This window comes from Macrosteles quadrilineatus, unplaced genomic scaffold (genome assembly GCF_028750875.1).
Source record: "Macrosteles quadrilineatus isolate MER2022 unplaced genomic scaffold, UCM_ALF_1.0 Scaffold_3__2_contigs__length_128488019, whole genome shotgun sequence".
Classification (NCBI taxonomy): domain Eukaryota; kingdom Metazoa; phylum Arthropoda; class Insecta; order Hemiptera; family Cicadellidae; genus Macrosteles; species Macrosteles quadrilineatus.
The window spans coordinates 97,432,924-97,458,300 of NW_026542596.1; the positions used below are offsets into that span (position 1 = coordinate 97,432,924).

A 25,377-nucleotide genomic window follows, 5' to 3' on the forward strand; every position below is an offset into this window, starting at 1 on the left:
TTGAATAGAAGAAACAAAATTATAAACAACTGCACCGCCTTATAAAACAAAATCAACAATAAATAACAACAATAAAGCAATAAATAGTTAAAAAAACACGATTAAATCTGATAGAACATAGAGTAAAGAACACTTAATTTAAAACCTCAAATTTATATTTACCTTGCAGTTTTGATTATTTGTAGTATTGAAGCTCTCGTTTTATTTTATTTTTATTGAGATTAGGAAAATGAATAGATTACGAAATATCAGATATTTTTTTTAAGTTTGATGAAGTACTTTTCCTCGTGATAAAAAGTATCGTTCAATACAAGTCTCGAAAGTCCCATTCCGGGGCGAGATAATGTTTCCCACGCTCGTCTTCGATTCGCCTGTAAAACTTTTTCTCGCCCCGAAATGGGACTGTCGTGACTAGTATTGAAATATACTATTCCTATCGATGTGCAGAATCCCTTTGTAAATTAAAATAGGCTCAAAAATAAGCACAACATATCAAATTTCAAATCAAAAATATTATATGGGTTTTATGGGTTGCCATGCTGGCGAAGAAATTACAATGAAATATTATAAACAGACAATCAAAACAATTTGATGAAATTCCAATCACATGTTTTACTTACAGCTGGGAGTAAAAATTAGAGAAGTCTGTACATTGCATATTTTTATCAAAGGGACATTATTTTTATATAGTTTCACCTTTTAGGGAGAATACCTGCATGCTCCTATCACTTTATGATTTTTTATGATAATTACTAAAGAAAGATAACTAACTTAGTACGGTAGTACTTGACATTAGTGTTGAATAAGTTGTTATCATTGGGATGAATATTTTAATATGTCATAAAGTTGCGTCCCAAAATTTCGGTAAATTTTCAGGAAATTATGTCTTTGATATTCAAGATGGAGTTAGGGCCTAAAATTGATGCGGGATATTCTAGATTTCGCAGGATTTGATCCAAACGTCCTCAATTTCGTGGCATCGTTATAACGTCTCCACGATCACGGAATTAGTCTTAGATGTGGCGGGAGACGATTATGTTGTCTCGATCGCGGCAACTGTTTACGATGATGCTGCGTCCGCAGGAGTTGCCCACGATCTTTTTCCACAATTGCGGCAAAAGATAATGCCCTCCGTGATCGGGGGAGATGTTCACGATTTTGTCTCACTCACGATCACAGATGTTTATAACATTGTGATCTACAGGAAAATTAAGGTATAACCTATAATTTTACACAAGAGATAGCTTTTAAGAAACACCGGGAGCTTACGAACTATTAATATATCTTAATTACAACGACCATGTAAGGTTTTGTACGAGTAAAATTTAGAGGCGATTGTAATGAAAAAATAATGCTATAATGTTAACAGCTGATTTTATTGTTGATAATACTTCAATGTGTCATACCAACTTTAAAAAAACAAATTATTGTACTTAGTTTGTTTACACGTATGCTACTGTCAGTCAGTCTTTATTGAACACCCCTCGTATTTATGTAATGATTTACTAATGTTAGTTTATTAAGAAACATACCTCAGGCCTCAGGTGTAACCCAGTAACTGAGTAATTCTGTATTTACAATTTTTATATACATATATATATATTTTTTTTGCATAAAATGTCCTAACCCAAGCCAATCTCCGCACAGAACAGACAATCTGTACACAGAGCATACAGTATCCGCATAGCTGGTAATGTATACAAAACAGCGCCTCGTCGGTCGTGTGTGTACTGCGATCAGATAAAGTTAATGAACTTATCAGAGCAGTGGAAATCGATAATTAACAGCCGTTGGCAGCGCTGATGCAAGGTCAGCTGATAATAAACAACGACCTTCAACACCTAAGTGTAATTAAAATATAACCCTTGGATTAAATTTGGCATGTATCCTAAACTCGGCCGGACTGTGATTAAGTGGAGATTACGTAGTGGAACTCTTACAGGATGTCTTCCACGATCGTGATTGAAATTTAATAGGCGTTTGAGGTAAATGTTCTAAATGTAAATGTTCTGGTGATGAATCCAGGATTTGGTAAATGTGAGACATTATAGACGGACATAGTTTGGCTACAAAACACAGGGAAGCTGCAGGTATAGCAGTAAAGATAGGGCTTTTATTCTGATTGGAATTGTGCTCTTGACCTTGAATATAGCACTATTTCTTAGACCTTTTCCTAGTGAGGAATCTATTCTTGACTAATTGTCCAAATTCTCCAGATGTTTTTTAGTCTCATTTGATGAAGGGATTTTTCCGGAGAGGACTTCTATATGACCAGATTTGTGTTCTGGATCGGTTTATTCCCTGTAGTACTTATGCCTGATAAAGAATTTTCCTGGAGAGTATTTTGTTCTGATCAGATGTACGTTCTAGCTAGAGTGACCCAGGCGCTAGAAAGGATATATCTGGAGAATCTTCTGTTCTAAATTATTAATTGTATATCCTGAAGAAAGTCGTGTCTTAAAGATACCTCTTTGTGGATGGATATTTGGTTAGACAAAATTTTTGTCCTGAAGGGATGTTTTTCGGAAAGGGTTTGTCTGGCCAGATTTGGATCCTTTTTGTTATTTATGTCTTGGAGAGACTATCTCTTGGAGTACTTCTATTCTTGACGCATAAAAAATAACAAAGTATAAATTTAATATTACATTATATTTTATTATACGCTATCTATCTATATATTAATAGGCAAGCATGTTTCTTTAAAACCTTTTTTCTCAGCTCATGTGCATCGCAGGGAAAATCTACGCATACCTTTAGAAAGATATTTTCCTGTAGAAGTGCAGAATTCCTTTAAAAATCAAAATAGGCTCAAATATAAGCCCAAAAACTGGATTTGAAATTACAAAAAATAACATGGGCTTTATGGGTTGCCATGTTGGCGACGAAATAACAACAAAATATAAACAGAAAATCAAAGCAAATGGAAGAAATTACAATCACATGTTTTATTTACAGCGTGGGGTGAAAATAGAGAAGTCAGTAATTTTTGGTCGAGTTTCGACCACTGGACGACCTCTAGTATTTATTATTACGCTATATTTTATGAGGTACAATTTGTCTGGGAGTTATTCATATTCTTTAGGGATATCTTGTGTGGGAAGTCTTTTGTTCTGGATAAATTGATGTACTGTAGTTTATAGTGACATCCATGGGTTCTTGCGATATTTGATCATTTGAAAGTCACCAGTGTCGACCTCAGGTCCATCCAAATTTAAATGTTGTCACAGTCAACAGCACGTGTCATAGTACAAACGAATGAACAAAGAGTACATGTACGTGTATGAACGGGGATAGCACTTATCCATTTCATAACTCCGACCCAGAAACGTCTGAGAATGAATGGGTTGCAAAAAGCCGCCCCTGATCCGATGAATGACTAATAGGGGTCTATGATAAGTATAATTTTGTGCAATTCTTTAGAGATCGGCCACCGGGTTGTGTAAGTGTGAGAGAGATAGTGAGGGAGGGGAGACAGGTGGAGCAAGGTCCAGCGTGGAGAGCGCAGTCGCCGTCGACCCGCGGTGCGCAGTGAGCGACAGTCACTATGCGCAGTGTACACGACGAGTCGTAGGGCATGTGCGCGCAGTGTTGTGATTAGTGAAATGGCGCTCCACAACTTCAGTTCCCCGTTTCTCCCCGGGTTCCCGGGGTTGTTCGGATCTCCCGGTTTGTACAACCCCGTGGGTCCTTCGGTGCCTCCTTATCTTCCTCAGAGTCTTCAGCCCCCTAGACCTCCCGAACCTCCTAGGCAGAACAGACAGACGTTTAGCACCCCCAGACCTCCACTCTCCCCGTACCAACCCCCGCGGGCAGCCACCCCCAAGCCGGCTGGGTACTCCGGGTACAACCAGGACACTAGGTACACGAGGGTCAACAGTGGTGCCCCCGGCTCTGGCAAAACCTCCGTCCACGCCGTCATAGACTATGACGACGACTTTGACGACGGTGAGTACTACGATGAGCCCGACCTGGAGGCTCTACCACCCTCTCAGCGTCACAACCCTGTCCCGACCGTGACGCCTATCCAGGGTCCCATTCTGGTGAAGAACGGGAGTGTACCTGTGGTGCCACTGTACTCCTACCCTACTATAAACAACGGGTCTCTCGTCCAGATACCGGTGAGTTGATCAATATATATTGCATAGAGTAGTTTAAAAATACATGATAAGTCAATCACTATTTGACTCATATGCTAGATAAAGCACTACGTAGAGAAATAGGTAATTACTTTTATGTCGCTTAAGGATGGAATACGCAATAGTAGTTTATGAGTAAACTAAATAAACTAAACAGTTTGAATTACAACTTGGTGACACGTACGTATGTAAAATAATTTAATATTTCACCACAAATTTTAACACTTTGGTAAATATTTAAAAGTATTTGTTTCGAAATATATTTTGAATGAAACTCCAGTACTACAGTAATAATTATTGCGTTATCATACTCGCCAACACTCAAATTCGTTACATTTTAGCTATTACATTGGAATAAACCGGTTGGCTGTTAGGTACACAATCAGTCACAATGGGCTTCGATTATCCGTCCTAAATCAGCCGTGGCGAAGTCGGATTAAAAGAAAGCTAGGAAAATCATAGAAAATTATTTAAAAATCATTATGTCTGCAGATTTTTCCCGTTGTAAAACCTATACAAAGCTTACAGCTTGGGTTATGTTGAAATATTTCTGTATTATAGTTGTCATACGACTCGGAATTATCACGCATTGAATGGTACTGGATTGTCCGCAATGAGGGACAGTAAATACGTTAGATAGGACAACAGAACAACGGATATTTAAGACTCTATCGAGAAAAGAAAATGATAACCAAGTTTTTATGTGGGATGTTTATGTTATCTATATTTCTCGCAGGCCTTTTGCACTAGTGTTACACATTATATTTTTCCTACAGTCACTATAAAGCATTATAAATAACTAGTTGTAACCCGCGGGCTTTGCCCCGTTTAACTTCTTAATTTTCAAGATTATCTCGTTCGCATGGCTCAATCACGTCCTGGTTGAAGTTTGTTCGCTACGCTCACTCACCTTTAGGTTGGAGCTCGTTCGCTACGCTCACTCTCCTTTAGGTTGGAGCTCGTTCGCTGCGCTCACTTGCCTTCAGGTTAGCTCGTTCGCTACGCTTAACTCGCCTCCAGGTTGAAGTTCGTTCGCTACGCTCACTCACCTTTTGGTTGCAAATTAGCTGTTTTCATAAATGTAAAAGAAATAATAGTGCTGCACCCTGTTGGTAATCCTTGTAACTTTAATGCTACTGAACATCATAGAACAGAACCAACTTGTTTAATTGAAACAGCTGTTAAGATTCATTAATTCCGAAAGGATTTTTGAAATAAGAATCCTACTAATATTATAAATGAGAAAGTTTGGATGTATGGATGTATGGATGTATGGATGTATGTTTGTGACAAGTGAACGCGAAAAATACTGGTCGGATTGGGCTGAAATTTGGCATGATGATAGCTCACATTCCCGATTAACATATAGGCATATTCTTATTTCAAAAATCCTTTCGGGCTCCGCCCCAGTGGCTCTGGAGTTTCCCATGTTAACCTTATGAGAAATGAAATTATTGAATCTTAACAGCTGTTTCAATTAAACAAGTTGGTTCTGTTCTGTGATGTTCAATAGCATTAAAGTTACAAAAATTACCAACAGGGTGCAGCACTATTATTTCTTTTACATTTATGACAACAGCTAATTTGCAACCAAAAGGTGAGTGAGCGTAGCGAACGAACTTCAACCTGGAGGCGAGTTAGCGTAGCGAACGAGCTAACCTGAAGGCAAGTGAGCGCAGCGAACGAGCTCCAACCTAAAGGTGAGTGAGCGTAGCGAACGAGCTCCAACCTAAAGGTGAGTGAGCGTAGCGAACAAACTTCAACCAGGACGTGATTGAGCCATGCGAACGAGATAATCTTGAAAATTAAGAAGTTAAACGGGGCAAAGCCCGCGGGTTACAGCTAGTATGCCTATATGTTAATCGGGAGTGTGAGCTATCATCATGCCAAATTTCAGCCCAATCCGACCAGTATTTTTCGCGTTCACTTGTCACAAACATACATCCATACATCCATACATCCAAACTTTCTCATTTATAATATTAGTAGGATCGGGAGTGTGAGCTATCATCATGCCAAATTTCAGCCCAATCCGACCAGTATTTTTCACGTTCACTTGTCACAAACATACATCCATACATCCAAACTTTCTCATTTATAATATTAGTAGGATTAGTAGGATTAGTCTTTCAAACACTATAAAACACGTTTTTAGGTTCAGCTGGCAACACAAATTAGCAATTAGCAGCTTTCTGTACTATAAACAGTACAAGGAAGCCACTTTGTTGGGTGACTGTAGGAAAAATAATATATTAAAGACTCAGTGTATCATACTTCTTGGTTTTAATAAAACGTTGGCTCATTTTTCTAAATGGAAAAATATAAGGCGTTAAATCAAAATAAGAAAACACATGTTTCAAAATAAACAGGTCCGGTTGTTATTCCGTGTCTGTTAATGAGCTGTATTAGTTAACCCACGCCTAAAATAATTAATCCCCAGCTTTAATTACTGTACTCCTTTCGAAATGCAGAGTTGTTATTGAGGGAATTGAGAGGGATATACGTTCATGAAAGTTGGTAAAAAGGACTTGAACTTTTCAACGTCCTGATGGGAAAACTATTACTTTCTCCATAGGGGAAGACAACAATTGAAAACACATATTCGTTTCAAATGATTACCCTAATATTACCTGGACCTGTATATTCAATGACGTTGTCAGGTAGTCCAGCCACAGTACAATACCACTACAGGTACGGACCCCGGTCTATGACGTTGTCAGGTCGTCCAGACTCATATTATACCCTAGACAGTGACAGTACAGTACAGTTACAGACACCGGTCTATGACGTTGTCAGGTTGTCCAGACTCATATTATACCCTAGACAGTACCAGTAACTTACAGTGACGGACACCGCCCTCGTTGTCAGGTAATCCAGACTCATATTATACCATACACAGTGACAGTACAGTTACGGACACCGGTCTATGACGTTGTCAGGTAGTCCAGACTCATATTATACCATACACAGTGGCAGTACAGTTACGGGCACCGGTCTATGACGTTGTCAGGTCGTCCAGAATCATAATATACCCTAGATAGTGACAGTACAGTTACGGACACCCGTCTATGGCGTTGTCAGGTAGTCCAGACTAATATTATAACCTAGACAGTACCAGTAACGGCAGTAACTTACAGTTACGGACACCGCCCTCGTTGTCAGGTAATCCAGACTCATATTATACCCAACAAAGTGACAGTACAGTTACGGACACCGGTCTATGACGTTGTCAGGTAGTCCAGACTCATATTATACCATACACAGTGACAGTACAGTTACGGGCACCGGTCTATGACGTTGTCAGGTCGACCAGACTCATATTATACCCAACTCAGTGACAGTACAGTTACGGGCACCGGTCTATGACGTTGTCAGGTCGACCAGACTCATATTATACCCAACACAGTGACAGTACAGTTACGGACACTGGTCTATGACGTTGTCAGGTCGTCCAGAATCATAATATACCCTAGATAGTGACAGTACAGTTACGGACACTGGTCTATGACGTTGTCAGGTTGTCCAGACTCATATTATACCCTAGACAGTACCAGTAACGGCAGTAACTTACAGTTACGGACACCACCCTCGTTGTCAGGTAATCCAGACTCATATTATACCCAACACAGTGACAGTAAAGTTACGGACACCGGTCTATGACGTTGTCAGGTCGTCCAGAATCATAATATACCCTAGATAGTGACAGTACAGTTACGGACACCCGTCTATGGCGTTGTCAGGTAATCCAGACTCATACCCTAGACAGTGACAGTACAGTACAGTTACGGACACCGGTCTATGACGTTGTCAGGTAGTCCAGACTCATATTATACCCTAGACAATGACAGTACAGTACAGTTACGGACACCGGTCTATGACGTTGTCAGGTTGTCCAGACTCATATTATACCCTAGACAGTACCAGTAACTTACAGTTACGGACACTGCCCTCGTTGTCAGGTAATCCAGACTCATATTATACCATACACAGTGACAGTACAGTTACGGACACCGGTCTATGACGTTGTCAGGTAGTCCAGACTCATATTATACCATACACATTGGCAGTACAGTTACGGGCACCGGTCTGACGTTGTCAGGTCGTCCAGACTCATATTATACCCAACACAGTGACAGTACAGTTACGGACACTGGTCTATGACGTTGTCAGGTCGTCCAGAATCATAATATACCCTAGATAGTGACAGTGGACACCTGTCTATGGCGTTGTCAGGTAGTCCAGACTCATATTATACCCTAGACAGTACCAGTAACGGCAGTAACTTACAGTTACGGACACCGCCCTCGTTGTCAGGAAATCCAGACTCATATTATACCCAACACAGTGACAGTACAGTTACGGACACCGGTCTATGACGTTGTCAGGTAGTCCAGACTCATATTATACCATACACAGTGACAGTACAGTTACGGGCACCGGTCTATGACGTTGTCAGGTCGACCAGACTCATATTATACCCAACACAGTGACAGTACAGTTACGGACACTGGTCTATGACGTTGTCAGGTCGTCCAGAATCATAATATACCCTAGATAGTGACAGTACAGTTACGGACACTGGTCTATGACGTTGTCAGGTTGTCCAGACTCATATTATACCCTAGACAGTACCAGTAACGGCAGTAACTTACAGTTACGGACACCACCCTCGTTGTCAGGTAATCCAGACTCATATTATACCCAACACAGTGACAGTACAGTTACGGACACCGGTCTATGACGTTGTCAGGTCGTCCAGACTCATATTATACCCAACACAGTGACAGTACAGTTACGGACACTGGTCTATGACGTTGTCAGGTCGTCCAGAATCATAATATACCCTAGATAGTGACAGTACAGTTACGGACAACCGTCTATGGCGTTGTCAGGTAGTCCAGACTCATATTATACCCTAGACAGTACCAGTACAGTTACGGACACCGGTCTATGACGTTGTCAGGTCGTCCAGACTCATATTATACCCAACACAGTGACAGTACAGTTACGGACACCGGTCTATGACGTTGTCAGGTAGTCCAGACTCATATTATACCATACACAGTGACAGTACAGTTACGGACACTGGTCTATGACGTTGTCAGGTCGTCCAGAATCATAATATACCCTAGACAGTGACAGTACAGTTACGGACACCCGTCTATGGCGTTGTCAGGTAGTCCAGAATCATAATATACCCTAGATAGTGACAGTACAGTTACGGACACTGGTCTATGACGTTGTCAGGTTGTCCAGACTCATATTATACCCTAGACAGTACCAGTAACGGCAGTAACTTACAGTTACGGACACCACCCTCGTTGTCAGGTAATCCAGACTCATATTATACCCAACACAGTGACAGTACAGTTACGGACACCGGTCTATGACGTTGTCAGGTCGTCCAGACTCATATTATACCCAACACAGTGACAGTACAATTACGGACACTGGTCTATGACGTTGTCAGGTCGTCCAGAATCATAATATACCCTAGATAGTGACAGTACAGTTACGGACACCCGTCTATGGCGTTGTCAGGTAGTCCAGACTCATATTATACCCTAGACAGTACTAGTTCAGTTACGGACACCGGTCTATGACGTTGTCAGGTCTTCCAGACTCATATTATACCCAACACAGTGACAGTACAGTTACGGACACCGGTCTATGACGTTGTCAGGTAGTCCAGACTCATATTATACCATACACAGTGACAGTACAGTTACGGACACTGGTCTATGACGTTGTCAGGTCGTCCAGAATCATAATATACCCTAGACAGTGACAGTACAGTTACGGACACCCGTCTATGGCGTTGTCAGGTAGTCCACATTCATATTATACCCTAGACAGTACCAGTACAGTTACGGACACCGGTCTATGACGTTGTCAGGTAGTCCAGACGAAGGTTAAGCGTTTGTCCGCTCACTGGCCTTATTTCTGTTTTGATCACACTTTCACTAACTTGCTCTTCGCGACTTGGCTCGTCCAAGTTACATAACTTTAACTTGCATCCCATGTTTATCTTACCTGAAATTTTCTGTATTTTCAAAATGTTTCTTATACAAAGGTATAACCTAAATTACAACAGAATATTCAAGGTACTGTATATGAAAATATGAACACATAACTTCCTACATCTATCTGCTACATAAACTGTATCTTAATTTCATACATGGGCCCTGTGGTTTTTTGGGTTACGATATATACCGATTGATGGATATAGACACCCCATATCTATATTCCATCTGTAAACAGTTTTAGGGGAAATGAACGTAGTTGAACTGACCAACCTACAGATTACGCTGGTGTCAATTACTGAAGTTTGTGAATACACCAACTTTTTAACTAAGCCATTTGGCAGGTCAACATATTATAAACTATATCAATCTTATGATCACAAACTATGGGAGAAAATAGTTGGTCAGGGAAAATACGTAGCGGAATTTTTGGAGGGGGAAACATCGGGGGATATGGAATACATCCCTGTGTAATGTACATCTAACGTAAAATCATAATTCGAGATGAGAAATGTACTTAATAAAAAAGAACATTATGAAAAGTGTAGTTGGAAAATTGCAAAGATATTTTACCAAACCCCCTATTGCACAATATGTCCATAGCCTTACCTACGGAAGCAAAGATTGTCCTAATTTCATCACTCTATGACACAATTACTTTAATCGCCTTTACATCAAGGCTTCGCTCAAATTTGTTCTACGAATTGCAAACAGCCAAGTCAACCTCGAGCTTTGAGTAAACACTTTGATATTTGCTGTCAGTGTTTGCCTTTCCGTGTTTCTGTAAACGATTCTTGCATTGACATTTGGAGGTGCGATGTTTTGCTAGTCAGGATATAAATTATATTTTAGGTACACTATTTGCTAAACGTACAATTTAGTGTTGTTTCCTAATAAAATACTATAAATTGTAAATATACATACCGGTATACATGGGTATAGTTTCTTTTGGTTTTTCAGTACAGTATATACGAAGGACGTGGTCGCAATTTTGCAACAATTCAAATAAGAAAATACATTGCTCATTTTAACTAAAGGAATTTGCAAGAATAATTTATAAATTTTGGTCAGCATTCGTAGTGGAAATATTACGATAATTTATTCGTTTCCTGTAACACCTTTGTCAGGGTAATGCTATGACAAATCCCAATCCATAGGATAACATTTCAAAAACGTCTTACATACTTTATACTTTATACTTTTCTTTGAAATGGCGACATACCAGACTGCCAAGTATGAATGGAGATGAGTGTGGGATGAGTGGCGCGATCTTGTAGTCTTGTTAGTGACTAAGGCCGACATAATCCTTAGACACAGCTGTTAATTAATAGCCCATACAGCTAATGGAAACTAAGGGGCCTACAGTTTATAGTGGAATCCGAACCACTTTTTGCCATGGTATATACGAATGGTATCTTCTCATAATTTTAATAAAAGATGTTTTACTTTGGAAAATTGTGTAATAAGAGCACCGGTTATCTTCAGAAATAGCTACGGGTAGGCCTATGTATAAATAATGTTACAAGTCAGGAACCCCACGCAACAATAGCCAGGCGCCGTCTCAAAAGGGTTGTTTGTCTCACGGATTCTACGAACGCGCCAGTGACAGACAATAGAAATATGTCAACGGACTACGTGAATAGGGGCTCCAGAACCTTCTACCAGAAGCTTCCTCGGCGATCTGTAAACACCTTTGTCTACGTTACTAGGGGTCTCTAGAATGTTCTACGGCAAGCTTATATAAGGGACCGTCTTCCGGCACTCGGCAGTTGAGTTGAGTTGAGCCTTCCGAGAATCGTCGCGGCAAGCGCCCGTCAGTGTTAGTGACCAGTGCTAGTGCTAGTGGCAGTAACAGTGTAGATACAGTGTAGTGACACTAGTGACAGTGTAGTGACAGTGCTGTGACAGAAGTAGTGATAAATCCTGTAAAAGGTTAGCTGTAAGTAGAATCATTGTAAATTAGAATAGGCTTTAGCTAGGTTAGATAGGGTTAGTTAGGTGTTAGGTAATTGTAATATCTGTAAATATAGAATAATTAGTGTAAATAAATAGTTATTATAAAATCGCCAAGTTTTATTTGTAAAGAACCCGTTAAGCCCGCAACAATTGGTGTCAGAAAGCGGCATTATTTTGGCGATTTTAATTGTAAAATATTGAGTTTAATTTTAGTTGTATTAGATATTTTAGTAAGATTCAGGGTCATCGTTACATAGTAGTAATTTGTGTCGTAAATTTGTTTACAAAGGAAAAAAATCATTTATTGTAAAATTATTTTAATTGTTTGGCATAAAAATGGCTTTCAATGGTGTGAAACTTGATGAGTTAAAAGTAGCTAACCTTAGGAGAGAATTAGAAGAACGAGATCTTGATACTAGTGGAACTAAATCAGCCCTTCAGGCACGCCTTAAACAAGCTTTAATTGATGCAGGTGAAGACCCAGAAAATGTTTTATTTGAAACATCAGATATGAATAAAATGCTTAAGAACTTAGAGTCAAAAATGTCAGAAAATAGTAAAACATTAGAGTCAATGTCAGAAAATAGCAAAACATTAGAGTCAAAAATGTCAAACCTAGAAGCTAATATCGAGTCTAAAATGTCAGAAAATAGCAAAAACCTAGAAGCTAGCATTGAGTCAAAAATGTCAGAAAATAACAAAAACTTAGAAGCTAGCATCGAGACAAAAATGTCAAATGTAGAATCAAAAATGCTGAACAAATTAGGTGAATATTCTAGCAAAGTTGATAGTTTAGAAAGTAGAATAAATGAAATCGATGAGAAAGTTAACTGTATAGAAAAGAATCTAGAAGATAGGTTAGTTGATAAGCTTAGGCAGGAGATGGCTGCATCGGGGAGCTTCACACCTGCGTCATCGGCTAGCACTAGCGAACTTCAGCGGGATAACACCCTAGATACGATCTCCAAACCAGCGCCCACCATTGCTGCCGTTGCCCCTCAGAACATCGTTCCTCACTTCGATGGCAAAACTCCCTGGGAGGACTACATGCTTCTCTTTGAGACAGCGGCTATGGTTCATGGGTGGACCGAGGAGACAAAGGCTTCAGCACTGTGCCTTGCACTACGGGGTGATGCACTAGCTGTTCTGCATGCTATGCCAATGGCGGAGCGGAAGAATTTCGCAGAGTTAGTAAGAAGATTGGACATGCGCTTTGGACATCGACATATGGACCAGCTCTATCGATCACAGCTGCGGAACCGGATCCAGAAGCCCAGCGAGTCACTTCAGGAGTTTGAAGCCGACATTGCACGCCTGGTGAGAAACGCCTATCCATCGGTCACGGATGATGTCTACGAGAGTTTGGCGGTGGATAAATTCCTAGACGGTCTACGTGAACCTGAGACTCAACAGGCAGTGAAACTCGCCAGACCAAAGACCCTGAGTGACGCACTGACACAGGCACTGGAGTTCGAGGCTGTGCGACAGTCGGTGAGGGGCCAGGCTCGAGTCCGCGTGGCAGACGCAGAACCTACAACTCCACTGGACATCGAGGAGCTAGTAAAGAGAGTGCTGGAGGCACTAAAAACTCGTCGCCGGCAGATACGCTGTTGGAGCTGCGGACAGATAGGACATCCCCGGAGTAAATGTCCTTCGACCACATCAGAACCGAAGCAGGAAAACTAAGGAGGGTTGATGGAAAGGGGCAACCGTCAGCCCGCGATTTGAAAGCCCCGAGGAAAAGTGTTAAATTTGCTTCACTGGGAAGTCAGTCGAGCAGTTTCTATGTCGACGGAAAGGTGAACGGGCGTCTCCAAAGCTGTCTTCTGGACACCGGGGCGACTATGACCATCCTGAATCCAAGCACGGTGTCGACGGAAGATATTTCACCAACATCATGGTCTCTACGTACAGCTACAGGTCAGCTGGCTCAGGTCTATGGGCAGACGGTTGCTACCTTTCACATCGGCGGCTGCGTGTTTCAACACTGCGCACTTGTTGCCGACATAGACGAGGACGTGATTTTGGGAACCGATATAATGGTGAAGTTTGGATTGAAGTTGGACATGTCAAGAGGATTAATGACTCTCGGAGATGAAGATGTCATACTTCGGCGTGGAAAGGATATCTCTGCACGCGTCCTTCTATTTGAAGACACAACGCTACCAGCACGCAGCCAAGTCATCGTTCGAACTACTGTCGAAGGAGATTGGACTAGTGGACAAAGTGTTCTTCTGGAGCCAGGAAGTGACAGTGAATCCCAGCTTGGACGTGGTGTCGTTGTCGCCAGATCCTTATTTAACTTAGGACATGAAAATCCGGTGCGGCTGATGAACTTGAATGGTTTTCCTGTGACAATTAAAAGAGGAGTAACGATCGGAACTTGCGTGGCTGTTAATTCGGTGGTGCGTCAACTAAAATCATGTCCGCCATCCCCAAATGGATTGCCGAAAGAGCTGGAAGATTTCGTGGAGAGCACCTGTAAGGAGCTGACGCATCAACAAAGTGCAAAAATTAGGGACTTTGTTACCAGATGGCAAGATGTCTTTGAGTACGGAAGTGGCCCTAGGGGAAGAACGAATGTAGTACAACACAAGATAGACACCGGAGATGCAAAACCCATACGTCAGGCCCCTAGACGACTCCCACTGGCAAAACGTGACGAAGCCGAGGGATTCATAAAGGAAATGGAAGCGGATGGTGTTATCGAGCCTTCTAGCAGCCCTTGGGTGTCACCTGTAGTACTAGTGAAAAAGAAGGACGGCTCAACGAGATTTTGCGTAGACTACCGCCTTCTTAACAATGTCACCAAGAAAGACAGCTACCCTCTCCCCAGGATTGATGACACACTCGACACTCTGGGCGGATGTAGAATATTCTCAACTTTAGACCTCAGAAGTGGCTACTGGCAGGTCGGGCTCGCTCCTGAGGATAAGGAGAAGACAGCGTTCTCTATTGGGACAGGACTTTGGCAATTCACTGTGCTGCCTTTTGGACTTTGTAATGCTCCTGCTACTTTTGAAAGGCTTATGGAGAACGTCCTCAGGGGATTGTCATGGGAGACATGCCTGGTTTACTTGGACGACATTATCGTCCTAGGCAAATCCTTCGAAGACCACCTGAAGAACCTGGAGAATGTCTTCATGCGACTTCGGATGGCTAATCTGAAGTTGAACCCCAAGAAGTGCAACTTGTTCCGCAAACAGGTCAATTACCTCGGCCATGTCGTATCGGACAAAGGAGTGTCTGTGGATCCGGAGAAGATCAGAGCTATCACTGATTGGCCAATACCTCAGGATAAGCACCAGGTTAGAAGCTTCCTCGGGCTGTGTGCTTACTACAGGAAATTTGTTAAGGGATTTGCTAATATTGCAAAACCACTAACCAAGTTGACCGAAGACAAGAGGACCTTTGTTTGGGATAACGACTGCGATAAAGCTTTTGAAGAGCTGAAGACTAAATTATGCAGCGCACCCATATTGAGCTACCCACGATCCGACGGAAAGTTCATATTAGACACGGACGCTAGCAATACAGCCATTGGAGGAGTTCTTTCTCAGCTCCAGGATGGAGAAGAACATGTGATCGGATACTTCAGTAAGGTCCTGTCAGCACCTGAGCGTAATTACTGTGTCACCAGGAGGGAGCTTCTCGCCGTGGTTAAGTCCATAGAACACTTCCATAAGTACCTGTATGGAAGAAGGTTTCTCCTGAGAACCGACCATGCCGCATTGATGTGGTTGCTGAGATTCAAGTCTCCTGAAGGACAGGTTGCAAGATGGTCAGAAAGATTACAGGAGTATGACTTCGAATCAATCCATCGTGCGGGGCCAAGCCACAGGAACGCAGATGCACTATCCAGAAGACCATGCGGGGACAGCTGCGCGCACTGCACACGCAAGGAAGACAAAAGTGCATCGGTTCATCGTGTGACCGCCGTTGACGACGAATGGGATAGTAAGAGAATGTCAGAGGACCAGAAGGAAGACGCCGACCTAAGACACGTTATGCAATGGAAGATGGACAATAAAGGAAGACCATCGTGGCAGGATATTGCTCCATTGTCTAAGAATGTGAAGACCTACTGGGCGCAGTGGAACTCGATTTTAATGGAAGAAGGAGTTTTGAAGCGAGTCGTCGAATCGGAGGAAGGAGGGCACCGCAAACTCCAACTAATAATTCCAAAGAAGAGGGTTCCCGAAGTGCTAAGAGAAGTACACGATGGAATTTCTGGAGGCCATCTAGGGGTACATCGTACACTTGCGAAAGTAAGGGAGCGCTTCTACTGGGCTAATCAGAAAGACGACGTAATAGATTGGTGCAGAAGGTGTGTGACCTGCGCAGCTTCAAATGGCCCTGTCAACAAACGAAAAGCCCCAATGAGGAAATACAACGTAGGTGCCCCGTTTGAGCGCATCGCCATTGACGTAGCAGGACCGTTCCCCATGTCAGATACTGGAAATAGATTTATTTTGGTTGCAATGGATTACTTCAGCAAATGGGTAGAGGCCTATGCACTGCCTAACCAGGAAGCGGTAACAGTTGCGGATATATTAATCAAAGAATTGGTTAGCCGATTTGGCGTCCCGCTCGAACTTCATTCTGACCAAGGAAGAAATTTTGAGTCAGCGGTATTCTCTAGAATGTGTGAAGTTCTTGGTATCCGGAAGACTCGAACAACACCTCTTCATCCACAGTCAGATGGCATGGTAGAACGCATGAACAGGACGATGGGAAGGTATCTTTCAAAGGTTGTCTCCGAACATCAGCGGGACTGGGACCAATACCTGCACCTGTTCCTACTTGCTTATAGGAGTTCTGTCAACGAAACCACCGGCCAGACTCCAGCCAACGTAGTTTTCGGGCGTGAGCTACGTCTTCCATGCGATCTGCAGTATGGATTGAAGCCGGATGAATGTGTGGTTGGCGAGGACTACGTATCGGATCTGCGGAAGAGGATGGACGAGATACACGAGAAGGTTCGTCGCAACATATCTGGAGCAAGTGACAGGATGAAGGAGAGGTACGACGTGAAGGCCGAGAAAGGAGGGTTCACACTTGGTGATCTCGTGTGGCTACATAATCCCCGAAGGCGTCGTGGTTATTCACCCAAACTCCAGAACTCATGGGAGGGACCCTATGAAGTTATTTCCCGTTTAAATGACGTCATCTACAGGATTAAGAAACAACCAAATGGCAAACCAAAAATAGTTCATTTTAACAGGCTTGCACCCTACAAAGGAGATCACGGCCAACAAGTTCGGAACCTCTCAACCAAGCAAAGAGACGTCGTGCCTGAGAGACATGGAAATGAGGGACTGAGGTTGTTATACAAGGACCTCTTCACCTTGCCAGTGGAATATGCCTTGGCACACTGCGTAGCAGAAGACCTGAGAGCGTCGCGAGGTATAGCCACAGTCTTCAGGACAAAGTTTGGAGGGACCGAAGATCTTGAGCGCCAGAACCCCACCATTGGCTCAACCCTTCACCTGAAGCGCAATGGGCAGCATTTGTTCTACCTCGTAACGAAGGAGACGTCAAACAAGAAGCCCTCCTACGAATCCTTGAAGAAGAGCCTGCAAGACCTGCGAGACAAGCTCCTTCGGATTGGAATCAAAAAGCTTGCCATTCCTAGGCTGGGATGTGGTTATGACGGACTGGAATGGAAGATTGTAAGAAAAATGGTGCAGGAACTTTTCGTGGGCACTGGCATCGACATTGTGGTCTGCGTATTCAACCCATGGGGAACCGGAGACATTATTGGTCCAGAAGATCTCAAGCTTCGAGAGAAATCTGTTCTGGGGCAGAACAGTCTTAAGGAGGGGGTAGTGTTACAAGTCAGGAACCCCACGCAACAATAGCCAGGCGCCGTCTCAAAAGGGTTGTTTGTCTCACGGATTCTACGAACGCGCCAGTGACAGACAATAGAAATATGTCAACGGACTACGTGAATAGGGGCTCCAGAACCTTCTACCAGAAGCTTCCTCGGCGATCTGTAAACACCTTTGTCTACGTTACTAGGGGTCTCTAGAATGTTCTACGGCAAGCTTATATAAGGGACCGTCTTCCGGCACTCGGCAGTTGAGTTGAGTTGAGCCTTCCGAGAATCGTCGCGGCAAGCGCCCGTCGGTGTTAGTGACCAGTGCTAGTGCTAGTGGCAGTAACAGTGTAGATACAGTGTAGTGACACTAGTGACAGTGTAGTGACAGTGCTGTGACAGAAGTAGTGATAAATCCTGTAAAAGGTTAGCTGTAAGTAGAATCATTGTAAATTAGAATAGGCTTTAGCTAGGTTAGATAGGGTTAGTTAGGTGTTAGGTAATTGTAATATCTGTAAATATAGAATAATTAGTGTAAATAAATAGTTATTATAAAATCGCCAAGTTTTATTTGTAAAGAACCCGTTAAGCCCGCAACAATAAGTACAACTTTTGTTATACGAATAATGTTTAGCTATTAAAAATGTATTAAAAATATACTTACCGGGTGAAAAAGTTCAGTTAAGTGACAATCAAAGTCCCACACATGAACCGGAACAATCTCTGCCAAAGACGATAGAAATGTATTACCTCAACATACTTTCGTTTGAAATAGCTTCACATTTTGAGACAGAAGAATATAATCCAGAAGACATATTATCGTATTAATCCTCCCAGTATTGAATAAATAAACTAACCAAACAGTAAATTTCACAAAATATTTCGGTTCTAAGATTTGTTCATACATTTTACAATAGGGTGGAAAGGATTAGGTGTGTGTTAAGTTTACTACACACGACCCCAAAACCCTGCCAAAATCGTGAGAAATTCAGGTTTAATATAGTCAAACACTTAAAAGTCAAACGTCCAACCCATCTGTCAAGAAGCTGAGAAGAAGCCATAAATCTTTTGTTGGCAACTTAGCAGACGTCGTCCTTCCCGCATATAAAGTACCAGATCAAAGAGGCAGTACAGCGTTCTGCCGTCGACAGTGTGGCACTTTGTACAGGCTACATGCTGCCATAGGCTACAGTGTGGCACTTTGTACAGGCTACAGGCTGCCATAAGCTACAGTGCGGGTGCTGTATGTTGTAGGTAAGGTACTAAAGGCTTTGGAAAAGGTATGAGTTATAGGGCAAGTTATATAGGGTGTAGGGAAGGTACTGCATGCCGTAGGAAAGATGCTAAAGGTTTTAGGTAACCGTAAGCCACCATTGCTATAGAACAAATGGCATAGGCTGTAGGACAGTTGCTGTAGGCAGGACGGGCAAGACTAAGTGATATACACTAAAGGCAATCTGAAGAGATTCAATATTTTCTTGGCTGCGAAAAAGTGATGTTAAAACTTTGATTTTTATATTTTTTAACATTATATGTTTGTAAATTGTTGTCCAACGATGTTATATAGCGGAAATAAACAAAACATAAGCTATTTTATCATAACTTAACCGAAGGCAATTTCGCTAAAAATTGCTTTAAAAAAGTGTCCTAAATATATAACGTATTGTGGTCAATCTAATATTCAACATTTAATCTCATATTCTTTTAGTAACTTAACATATAATTATTTTTTATATTACCAATATACATGTGAATTAATATTAAAAACAGCATCTAGAGCGTTTTAATAAGGTGCAAATTACTCTGTAAAATACCAAAACTTATAAAAGATATATAACGAGTTATATGAGAAAGGTATTTTGAATTTGTGTATGGAATGAAAACCACGAATTGCAAGCATACGTTTTGGATCAAATTTGTTTTTGGGTGTTGCTAAATGTGTAGGTATGGTAAGAATTATTGAGAAAGATCACCATGAAGGGCATTTTAATACGAATTTTCAAATACACCTTTAAAAAAATACTATGCAAACTAACATTTCGCCGAGAAAAACTTCACTCCCTTACACGCAGGAACCAAACAAAACTATTTGTACTGAGACATGTGACAACACAATTTGTGCAGCGTTCCAAGAAACTCAACAAATCAGCAACTGTCAAGGCGGAACAAGTGGTGAAGGATAGATTCCTCCGCCTTCATTACAACTTAATCAGCACGACCGGAGACAGATCGCTGAAGGCTGATACGTGGAACGATCAAAAATGCATTAGTGTCTAGGAAACTTAGTCAATATTGCCAGGAGGTGGTTCATAATACCTGAGGCTTTCCTAACCATGTTTAAGGACATTCTGTAATTGCATCACCATTTTTTTCGAATAATAATGTCTGTAGAAGCTGAGTGGTATAGAGTGCTAGCCGAAGAATCGGTATTCGGTTCGATCATGAGAAAGGACAGTACTGTATTTTTATGGTTCGACACTAGACACTAGACCATTGATCATATTGTAATCATTGGTCCTGGCGTCAAGCCTAGCTGATCACAGTTATATATATATATATATATATATATATATATATATAAGCTACACGAGGCATCTCAGTCAGTTATCCACCTATCCGTACTCCATACATATGCATACTCATACAGTATTCAGCTTGAAAAACAACATTTTCACAAAAAAATTATAACGAATGTGCACAGATGAGTAGAGCAGTGCAATGTTTGTGAGGGTACGGACCCTCCCCAAAAGAAAGTTGAACCTAACAATCCTGCCTGTACAATAATGGGCCTGGGTCATTTAAAAGCAAGAGCCTACAGAAATAAATCAAATAGTTAAATGAGTGCAAAACTTGATAAATGTTTCTGAGATCGATTGAATTTTAATTGAGCAGTTAAAACATTTGTCAGCATTTTGAAGATGAAGTGTTGTCTTCGTTAACTAAAAGTTCTAGAACTAACACTGACGAGGATTAACTCCCTGCTTATTTCCCTTCAGTAAAAAAACAAAAACAAAAACAAAAAACTGTATATTTTGAACTGATTGTAACATTCGAAATAGCTGATTCCTGCACTTTTTCATTGCCTCAATAACTTTTAATTCCCGTATTATTTTCCTCGTTGCAAATAACTACTACCATTCCTATTGTTTACAGTCAGTGGTTTTACTCTTGATGTTTGATACTGCAATGTCTGATACGTAGGATTGACTATATCTCTTTGCCATCACAACCATGTGTGAAGCTACAACAACAAGAGGGTGTATATAGCTGCCTCCACACATTGTGAAGTAGCTATAAACCCAAATACAGTACTACACAACTTGCTTTACTATCTACGCCTCTTTATCTATATGTAGTGAATGTTTTAACATGTATCTGTGTAGGGTGACACTAGGTTTGTAGTAAAATAAAACTCCTACTGGTCAATAACCTAAACACATTGACTTTGGATGGTAAAGTAAACATCCGATTTTGAACAGCTCTAGTTTTGTCACTGAAATTGGTATGAATTGGAGTTGTCGTCCTAAGCACCTGGAGATACCACAGATTAGTATCCACATAAGAAAGGTGATCAAAATCGGACCACTATTCACATCCACGCACACATCACTTTGACAACCAATTTTTGTGGTTCAGGCGGACGCAAAATGAATAAATCCACAGAAAAACTCAAACTAGAACATTTTGACAAAAACAATACCTTCTCCACGTACTATGTATAGGGGGTGAAAGTAAAAGGCCAATTCTCATTCATTGATTCTTAACTTTTTGAGTTAAACTCTGACGTGTGCGTCCACTAACGTTAATACATAGAGTTTTTGTATTGCTCAAACATTATTGAAACTAAACCAGGGCAGCATGACAAAGTGGGGCGCTTATGACACAATGTTAGCATGAGTAACAGTCTGGTGCTGTATACACCTGCAGCATATAAACTGTATCATGACACATGACACATGATAGACATGGGCGTGGTCTAGCGGGTCCTGACTTGTTTACAGTAGAATATCTAGTTTATTACATGCTACTCATAATGGTACGATCATCGATTAAACATTTGACTGGGTTTACGCTCAATTATTCAATTATCAATACTTTGAGACAGGGACGCACATGTGTGTATTTTAAGCTAAATGTGAATGGAAGATGAGTATGTGAGGTGATCTGTGTTGCTTTATAAGCCAGAAGTATGTTCCTTGTACGTGCTTCAGGCCTCCAATGCATGTCTTCTAATGCATCAAAATCACAGATATAGGGGTTAGGTTAGGTTAGGTTAGGTTATACAAAAAATTGAAATAGATATACAAGTGTCATTTTTTGGGAGTTCATTTATTTTATGAAGACCTCGACCCCTATATCTGTGATTCTGGGGCTGTGTCGCCAGCACTAGATGCTATGCCTGGGGTAGTAGGGACAAGGAACAATACTTCAGTATCAGACTGTATTTTAACCTGTGGCCTCGTGTCAGAGTTCCAACATTTTCACGAACCTGAGCTCTTTTGATAACTATGCGAGCAGTATAACCATTCAGCTACCCAACTAATCGATGTAGATCCATCCAGATTTTCAATTAATTATAATTTTATAATCGCAGCCTATTTCAGAACAAAAATATATCGCAGTTTAATTTATCTAAGACAGAGATAATGTCGATTACCGATTTCAATTGAATGCTCCAACGTTTAGCCAAGCTAAACAGACATTTAATAATGTTGTTAGCTTCACCACCTTTCCCTTAATACCATTCAAAATTTCTCAGTAACAAAAATTAAGGAAGAAAATCGAATTAAAGACCTTAGAACACTATTGGCTCACTGATATTTTATTACAAAAAGATCATCTACATGGAATATCTACTACGGTATTAAAAGTTAAAATTGTAGAACATGTTAGGCGATAATTACTGATTTTAGGTGAAACTCCCAAATCATCCAACTACCCTACCTGCTCACCACGATATCATTCAGTCACAACCCGAGCTTTAGGTATTTCTCATTTATTTATGTATGCTTGTTTTCGTAATTTTTTATTTTAATTTTTAACTCATTAACACGAAAGCCAAATTGAATGAAATGGAATTCTGGCCAGAGGAACCAAACTGTCCTCTTTTAGACAGGTAAATTAAGGGGATATTTAGACAATTGCAGCTTGTATAGCGTGTTAAAGAAATAAGGGCATCTTCCAAAGACCCTAGTCATTGACAAAGAACTTGATTAAAGGTAGCCTATTGAAGTTCATAAAATGTTTCTGTGTTTTGAGTTTCAGTGTGGAAATGCATCATGACTCTGAAAAATGTTAATTTCATAAGCTGCAATAAATGTTTTAATATATCAGTGCTATTGTATAAAATAGTTTAGCAAATTATTTCTGTTGAGGTTTCCTCACCCAAGTTGCATGTAAAGTTTGCAAACTGCTGTACAGTATAATTGTTGTCCGGATTAAGCGAAGTCCATTCATGGGGTCCGGATTAATGACAGTTTACTCTCAATTTTATTTTCGCTAAGATATTTAAGTTTACTTCCTTCACCTTGTCTAATCAAATTTGCGTCTAGTCACCCCATGTAAAAGCTAAATTAATTGTTTTAGTGGTAAACAATTTATTATTAAACTTTAACGAGTAGGACGTGATCCATTTAAGCTGTGTATTTTCTTGCGTAACTCTCGTCATGAAGAATTCCGCAGCTTGATCAAATGTCAAGGAGAGATTCCTGTTTGAAGTTAACGAAGACGTAACTCGGATATTGTTAAGTGAAAATGATTCATAAATTGTTTGCGAAGCCTTCACAAGAGTTACTGTCATGTGTAATAGTCTTATCAGTCACACTTAAGAGCTGTCCACTTAACGTTTTCAATGACTTCCTGTAAGTACTACTGAAAAATATCGACAACCCAAATATAGAACATTTCCTAAAGTTGAATGTAGTATTTCAATACATGGTAAAGTTAGAGTTCGAGTGTTTTAATTAGTCCATATTAAACTGTATGACCTGTTCACAATTACAGCAATTATTGTGGAATTTAGTTTATTGTTTGGGGGTCTTTAAGCAACACAAGTACGATTACCCAAAAGTCTCTGAAATGGAGGCGATTCTATCATAGACGATTCTACACCATAAAAGAGAAGTATCTCTGTGGCGTTTGGTGGTGTAGTTTTCCGAAAGTCATACTAGCGTTTGGATACAACATTCATTAGTGTAAATATGAGCAAACATAGCTACAGTTTTTGTGGGCTTGGAACAACCACGGCATTTTTACAAACCCTAGCTAAAATTGATTGGCAGTATTTTAACTCGGGTCATTGAGTCCACAGTGTTTCGCACAACTATATTTGAATGAACATTGGCTACAGAATAAAACATCTGGGATATCCACCCTTATATCTAAAACTAGCTGTACCCGCGGGCTTTGCCCCGTTTAACTTCATAAATATTCGCATGGCTCAATCACGTCCTGGATGAAGTTCGTTCTCTAAGCTCACTCACCTTTAGGTTGGAACTCGTTCGCTGCGCTCACTTGCCTTCAGGTTAGCTCGTTCACTACGCTAACTCGCCTCCAGGTTGAAGTTCGTTCGCTACGCTCACCCACCTTTTGGTTGCAAATTAGCTGTTGTCATAAATTTAAAAAAATAATAATAGTGCTGCACCCTGTTGGTAATCCTTGTAACTTTAATGCTATTGAACATCATAGAACAGAACCAACTTGTTTAATTGAAACAGCTGTTAAGATTCATTAATTCCTTTTAAATCTATATAAATAAAATTAGAGTTTTGTCTGTACTTTGCTCAGAATTATATACTTTTAGGTTGTTTTTACGTTTTATACATTAAAGAAGCAGAAACGAGTCTTATCTCTATTTCTGTCTGTCTGTCTGTCTGTCTGTCTGTCTGTCTTTCCCTTTCCCCCCTTTCTTTCCCTTTGTCTGTAACACTCAAGATGGCATTTTACGCAATCTTCTCCGTGAAAACCAGACTACCTATCAAGATCCAAGTCATTTTAATGTATTCACTGGATTGGCGAGAGTGTCTTTAGTGATTTAAATATAGCCTCACTACTTTATAAATAAAATTATGGACGTTCAAAAATGCAGTTTTGTGCGATTTTTGTCAAATTTTCGTTCAATTTTTATCACATAATCGTCTATGAAATAACGAACAGCTGTTCGGATCAAGATTATTTTTTCTAGCTGTCAATGATATGTTTACAAATGTTGTTTACAAATACCGCAACCATTTCGAATCACGTTTTGAAAGCAAATCCCAACCAAGTGAGATTAAAAACGTGTTTCTTACACAACGGATTTAATTAATCGCAAGTGCAATAATATAGTCTAATAGTGTAACCGTAAATGAAATTAAATAACTAGACATCGTCCAAATCGGAACCAGAAATTCTTTGAGTATAAAATGTTTCTTGAGTTTTGACAACCAGAAAGAAGACCTTGAAT

At 40.6% G+C, this 25,377-nt stretch overlaps 1 protein-coding gene across 1 annotated transcript in view; it reads left to right on the plus strand.

The window, feature by feature from the left end:
- The first annotated feature begins 3,495 nt into the window (after positions 1-3,495).
- Positions 3,496-25,377, plus strand: part of LOC128989663 (protein spaetzle 3-like) — a 73,822-nt gene continuing 51,940 nt past the window's right edge. Inside the window, exon 1 of the mRNA XM_054411631.1 lies at positions 3,496-4,118. Coding sequence (XP_054267606.1) covers positions 3,603-4,118 — 516 coding nt within the window. The 5' untranslated portion in view covers positions 3,496-3,602. The remainder of the gene's footprint in view (positions 4,119-25,377) is intronic.